Source organism: Austrofundulus limnaeus, unplaced genomic scaffold, assembly GCF_001266775.1.
Source record: "Austrofundulus limnaeus strain Quisiro unplaced genomic scaffold, Austrofundulus_limnaeus-1.0 Scaffold123, whole genome shotgun sequence".
Taxonomy (NCBI): Eukaryota; Metazoa; Chordata; class Actinopteri; order Cyprinodontiformes; family Rivulidae; genus Austrofundulus; species Austrofundulus limnaeus.
Genome location: NW_013952525.1, coordinates 1499227 through 1506398, shown reverse-complemented (window position 1 = coordinate 1506398; position 7172 = coordinate 1499227). Strand labels below are relative to the sequence as shown.

At 39.9% G+C, this 7172-nt stretch overlaps 1 protein-coding gene across 3 annotated transcripts in view; it reads right to left on the bottom strand.

Annotated features, from left to right (window-relative positions):
• srfb (serum response factor b) overlaps positions 1 to 7172 on the bottom strand; it is a 35890-nt gene that overhangs the window by 1637 nt on the left and 27081 nt on the right. For all 3 annotated transcript variants that reach the window (XM_014015161.1, XM_014015163.1, XM_014015162.1), the window contains exon 3: positions 2034 to 2274. In XM_014015161.1, coding sequence (XP_013870615.1) covers positions 2034 to 2274 — 241 coding nt within the window. The remainder of the gene's footprint in view (positions 1 to 2033; positions 2275 to 7172) is intronic.

Below are 7172 nucleotides of genomic sequence, written 5' to 3'. Positions count from 1 at the left end.
TGCGATATATCGCCTCACTTACAGCATTGCGATATATCGCCTCACTTACAGCATTGCGATATATCGCCTCACTTACAGCATCGCGATATATCGCCTCACAGCATTGCGATATATCGCCTCACTTACAGTATCGTGATATATCGCCACAGTATCACGATATATCGCCTCACTTACAGTATCGCGATATATCGCCTCACTTACAGTATTGTGATATATCGCCACAGTATCACGATATATCGCCTCACTTACAGTATCGCGATATATCGCCTCACTTACAGTATTGTGATATATCGCCACAGTATCACGATATATCGCCTCACTTACAGTATCGCGATATATCGCCTCACTTACAGTATTGTGATATATCGCCACAGTATCACGATATATCGCCTCACTTACAGTATCGCGATATATCGCCTCATATTATCGTGATATATCGCCTCACTTACAGTATCGCGATATATCACCTCACTTACAGTATCGCGATATATCGCCTCATATTATCGTGATATATCGCCTCACTTACAGTATCGCGATATATCACCTCACTTACAGTATCGCGATATATCGCCTCATATTATCGTAATATATCGCCTCACTTACAGTATCGCAATATATCGCCTCACTTACATTATTGCGATATATCACCTTGCTTACAGTATTATTAGTATTATAGTGACCTGTATCGTGATATGTATCATATACCAGGTCTGCTAACTGTGAGTCAGCAGAACTGTTTCAGTTTTCCTTTTGAATATGCCCCTCCCCCGGCACGTTTACAAAATGTCCTCTGCAACCCTGATAAGGAAACAGAAAATGGTAAATTCTAATAAATAAATCAATGARGTGAAAAGATAAAAAGAGTGGTCTGGATGTGTTAAAGTACATTTTCTCCTTTTTACTTCAGAAAGTGACTCTGGAGTCACACCCTTACATTTGGTCTGACGCTCCACAGGCAGTTGCTGCATCGGGGCAAGCAGGCCTCTTCAAGCTGTCAACTGTGGAGATTTTTGTGTGTGTGTGTGTGTGTGTGTGTGTGTGTGTGAGGGGGCGGGGGGGGTTGCTCCACCTGGCACTGCTGCCATGTGCCAGACAGGTGGTGGAGAGGAGAGAGGGAGCAAGAAGCGAGCAACAGAGCAGAGAGGAGAGGCAAAGAGAAAAGAAACTGGAAAAGGAAATAAAATGGAAACATGGCGCCTGGCTGTCACTCAGAGCGACACATGTGACCCTTTAGAGGGCACAGTGTGTGTCTGTGTGTGACAGAACACACACGCCACCGCGAGGATCTCTCACAGTAAAAGTTTCAGCTCTTTCTGCTCCACATCAGATGGGATCAAATTCCAACGGAAACTCTAACATTTCTCACAGATTCTCTGACCTCCTGCTCCTTCTCGGGGTCTTTGGGGACCCCCGAAGCACCCGACATCCCTCTGAACACAACAAATCAAAACCTAGTAGCCGCCTAAATCGAGAAATGAGTTGTTTTAGTCCAACTGTGAGGATAATTCTCAGCTACCACCAGATTTTAGTTCAATATTTGTGTTTTTAGTCGTTTATGRGTTTAAAGTGGATTCTCTGCAGCAGCCAACTTTAACGGTTATTTAGTTTTAGACGTACGTCTAGTGGCTGCTTCCTGAAAGTTTTAGGACCAAACCTAAACCTGCTGGTTTTAAAAGTCCAAATGGAGGTGGTGGGGTTGAGCGGTTGGCCACGACACAAAAGGATCCAACGAAGTACGCCTCGATTGGCTTCATTGAATATTCATGACTAATTARGGCCCCTCGTTCATCGGCCCCCCCTCTCTGCCGGCTCCATTGTGTCCCTCTCACCTAATTATTCGTGACAATCAAAGCTCTGGTTCCCCTGGATACTGCTTTGTAAAAATAAATAAATAAAAACCCAGAGAAGAAAGCGCCGCTGGCTGTCTGAACGACCCCGGGACGACGGCTCAGGTCACGCCGTCGTTTCGTTCGACGAGGCASGACAAAACAAACAAAGCGTGAAGAAGAACACGTGTCGAGGCCGAAACGTACCCGGCATGAAGGTGAAGCCGCCGGGCAGCTGCATGACTCCGGCGGAGGCGCCGGRGGTCTTCAGGACGGTTCCGTTGGCGCTGATGTTGCTGTTGGCCGAGACGGGGGCCAGGTAGTTGGTGATGGGGAACGAGGGTCCGCTGCTCACCTGCATGGTGGTGGACGTGGTGGGCGCCGTGCACGGGGCGCTGCTCGTGGTGCCCGGCAGGCTGGCCACCGTGAACGTCGGCTTCAGGGTGTCCTGTTGGGGGGTGGGGGGGACAAAACATCACGTTAAAAACAGGAAGTCAGATCAAATMCAATTTGAGATAAAGCTTTAAAAATACGAAACAAACTGAAATCAGATAAAAGTAGTAGCAAAGCTGAAATCATCACACAAAAAGCAGCAAGAGTTTATGTTTGCTGAATTAAAAGCCGGGAATTACTGCAAAAAGTGTAGTTWGCAAAAAGCTAAAATTAGCTTAAATCAGCTAAAAGTAGCTTAAAAAGCAGAAACAATTAAAATGAAATTTGTGATAAAAATAACTAAAAAATCTGAAATGAGCTGAAAATAGCAAGAAAATAGCAAAGCAGAAAGAGCTTGTTTGCTGAAATCAGCAGTAAAAAGTTGAAAGAAGCAGAAATAAACTAAAAGTTTAAATTTTCTGATAGAAGAAAAGAGCAGAAGGAAAGCTGAAATCTGAAAATATTAAAATTGAAAAAACAAAAAAAAACAAAAAACAAAACAAAAACAAAAAAATACCACAACAAAAGCTGAAATCAGTGCAAATCAGAACCAGAACAAAAGTTGAAAAGTGCAGATTTATAAAGATTTAACATTTTGAAAAGTTAGCTAATCACAACAGCTTATTTCATTTAAAGTTCCTGTGACATGCTTATCCCTCGAATACAAAAAGTCAAAGAAAACATTTACATTTAAGAAAATTAGTATAATACACATGATTTTACCCATTTTGTCTCATAACTGGCATATTTTCTCTTGAATTTGGCTCAGCAAAGTGAAACAGGAAGTGACATCAAAGGGGAACTCTTTAAGAAAAGAAACTCTAGTCTTTGTTTATAGAAACAATCTTAATTTAAGCTTTTCTTCAACTCTGATAGTGACTCAAAACAATCTAAACAGATCCATCTCTAATTATTGTAGCAGTGCTCTGTTCACATGCAGACATTCCCCTTTGACATCACTTCCTGTTTCTTCACATGCAAATATCTCAACAAKTGTTCATCTCAACGGCMTGAAAWTTGTTTTGCAACATGTTTTCAATGTTCTCTTTCCAAAAACGCATTCACAGTTATTYCAAAAATTTGACGTCACAGGCCCTTTAAGCATCTAGATGTGGAATCAGAACAAGGTGGAAATCAGGAAAGACCCAGTTTTTAAAAAGGAGGATTTAAAAATATCTTTGACTGAATGAATGTGGCAGAAACTGATGATCACACAACCAAAACAAACAAAACAAAAAAGAGAAAATATCCAGTCTAGTACTTCCCAGTTTCAAGCTACTTGCACATCTCCAAAAGCGACATGAGTTTCACAGCATCTGACAACCTTATTATTGGGGTTTTCCTTCTTTGAGCAACAGACAGCAGAGCAGGAGGGAGGCTTCATTTCTCTGCTCAAAGCACTCTGAATGGGTTTTTATTAGTGGCAGATGACAAACGATGCAGGAAAATCTGCTTTAATTGCTTCAAACAGGGTCTGAAATATGGCATGTTTAGGAATTTCAAAGCTCAACATTTATGAAATGTTATAAATGTTACGGCTCCAGAGARCTCTGTAACCTAGCATCATGTTCACCCTCCGGAGGCTGCGGCATCAAAACGCTCACCGTCCATTCATCACTTTGTCGTTCGTCTCATGATTAAAATGCAGCGGCCGCTCCATCGGAGCAACAGATGCATCACTTTTGCACTTATTCTGTGGGGTTCCTATGACAACTGGTTGACCACGGTGAAAAGGCGAAGCAACAAGACGAGACGATCAGAGGAGGAGATGCACGCCGTACGCTAACGTGCACGACGAGCTGAGGGGGGGGAAGCGTCGGCGGGTGGGCTGAACGATGAGAGCGGAGGAGGTCGAAACCAACAAAACCAGAGTCTACGCACTCACACGATGGCAATTTTGGCAAAAAAATTATCACAATTAATTGTGGTATTTAACCGATAACGATTAATTTGACAGTTAATCCCCTGGAGTCCCTGGACACCCTCATATCCTGGTCACATGACCAGTTTAAATCATTCTAGTGGGAAAGATTTGCTCTCTGTAAAAATCTGTTCCAAACTGTGTCAAAAGTACAAAKTTCAGGCTATGTGTCTTTTTTAAAATTTTGTTGATAGACCAAGTAAAATCAGAGGTATGATGAATAAATTAAAGAATATCTCATTATATAATTAACTTTAATTTTTCTTCATATTTGAAGTGGAGAGGAGCATCGGGCGGACTGACTGGGGAAATCTCCAGTCTGCCTGGTGGCWTTAATCGTTTTAATTGCCAAGTGCCATTTTCTGGTGATTAACTGTACATAAGATTTTGCCGAAGCCTAACTCCCACCAACACTTCACATGTGGCACTACTGGTGGTACGAGCTTCAAACAGGAGTCYTGTCTAAACCAGTTAAAGTACTTTTAAAGATGCTGGAAGGCTTTTAAACAGTTTAAAAAGATTTAATATATTTATCATCCATTTTTATTCCATGTTTTTCAGCAGGTAAAACGTTCTGCAATTTTTGTACCATTTCAGCAATTTATATATTAAAATGTTCAGCTGCTTCATGACGTTCCACTGTGACTTTATGTTTTCCAACAATACTTTAACATATTTAGCTTTTTCTGCCATTTTTTTTCCTCGTTAAAAACTAATGGAACCATTTTTGTTCTGGTTTTGCTTTTGTAACTTCATTATAAATATCAGCCTACTTTAGCTTCTTGTTCTTGCAAATTTTAACTTTCTCTGCTTTTTAAGCTATTTTCAGCTAGTTTTAGATTTATGTCAGTTAAAAACACATTTTTTTAAAATATAAACTTAGCTTCTTCCTGCCTAATCAGCAAACAGGCTCTTCCTGCTTCRGTGTTCTAGTTTCTGCTTTAACTTCATGCTAARATCAGCCTCCTTTAGCTTCTTGTTTTTACTAATTTTAGCATTTTTTCTGCAATTTCAGCTGTCATTCTGCTCATTCAAATCTTTAAACTGCCAATTTTTATGCTTCTTTTAGCATCTTTAAGCTAATTAATTCCTTTTATGCAGCTGCTTTCTGGTAATTCCAGCTACTGTCTGCCTTTTTAGCCACTTTTCAAAAAGGAATTTACAGCTAGTTTTAGCTTATATCAGTTAAAAACACCTTTTTGTGATAAATTTAGCTTCTTACTGCCTAATCAGCAAACATGCTCTTCCTGCTTCTGTGTTCTAGTTTCTGCTCTAAGTTCGTTGTGCTGATATCAGCCTCATTAAGTTTCTTGTTTTATGCTTCTTTTAGCATCTTTAGGCCAATTAATTCTTTTTAGGCAGCTGCTTTCTGGTAATTCCAGCTATCTTCAACATTTTTAGCTATTTTCCGCTAATTTTAGCCTTATTTCAGTTAAAACACAGTTTTGTAATAATTTTTGCTTCTRACTGCCTAATCAACAACATGCTTCTCCTGCTTCTGTGTTCTGGTTTCTTCTTTTTTGGCTACTTTTGTTCAGTTAATTTTAGCCATTTTAGCTATTTTCAAACTAACTTTTTTGTACTTTTTTTTGTTTTCTGCTAACTTTTTTCCTCTTCTGTACCATTTGCTAATTTCAACTTGTTTCTGCTACTGTTAGCTTATTTTCGCTAATTTCAGCTACTTATACTTGTCTTTACTTCAGCAACTTTTGGTAAAAAAATTATAAATATTCACGTTGCATTTTCGCAGGAAATAAATTTTCTAGTATCTCTTTCAGATGTGAAGTGTGACTGACTCTCAGCTACTATGATGTTATGTTTTAGCTAAATATCTGTAAACATGATTATAATAACTATTTCTTAAGTTATTTATCTGTGTTGGCCATCTTTGATTGGTTCCGTTCAGAAAGTCGTTACTCATTTCTGAGTTTCACAAAAATCTATCCAGTGGTTCATGAGACGTTTTGCTGACAGAGTGACATTTTCAACAACCGTTACAGAAAACATATTAGTTGTGCGTCATTAATGTGGTGTTGAAGGCCGACACAAAGCTACCTGAAAGGTAAAATGCTGCTGAAGGTGTAACGTTATGTAAGGTTTCGTTCGATGACCTTTAAAACAAAAAGCTGCACACGAAGCCAACTCGTCCAGGCTGAGCTCTGTTGGTTTTTATATGTGACTGATTACGTGGGTGAGAGGTGGTGGATCCACAGATAAGGCCTTTAAACCGCAGACTATCATGCAAACATGTAAATGGAGCTACTGAACAGAGCGGCTCCTACACCGTCCTGCAGGCCCAATCAAATCTTAAACACCATAACAGAGACTTATCAATCCACAGCGCCGCAGTTTTTACTTCCTGAACTACACGAGGGAAGAGGTGCCGTCAGACTTTCACAAGAAGAACACAAAAAACTGTTCACGGTGCTGAGCTGAGGCCCTGGTGGTCCAAGGTCCTACACTGCTTTAYTTAAACAGCAGCTCAAACGTCAGAGGAGGGGACAGGTTTGAGGGGTGGGAGGATTCAGCCTTGGTTTTCAGCTGTAGTTTTTATTTTTGAGCATTTGTAATTCTACCAAGTTTTTTTTATTAAATGCAACTTTTACTTTAATTTTGTTACATTCAAAACATAAAAATGATACTTTTACTTCTTTACTGTAAAATTTAACACCTCGTTACACGTTACCAATTTAAATATCGGTATAATATCGGTTTTCAAGATGGCGGCGGTGGTGGCAGATGTATGTAGCTGTGCAGTATCGCTGCAGGAAAATACATCCTATTTGGCTTTACAGGCATCTGCAAGTCTGTTTTTGACCAAATTTACCTCAGCTTTAGTGTTGCTGTTACTCTGTATGCTACATAAACGGAAGATCAAAGACGCAAATGATGGACATCTGCCTGGAAAGCTGCCTTTTTGATATTTGGTATGCTTGTTTGTCTTTGTGTCTATGGTGTAATTATAATGATGTGATTGTGATGCTGTAATTCTG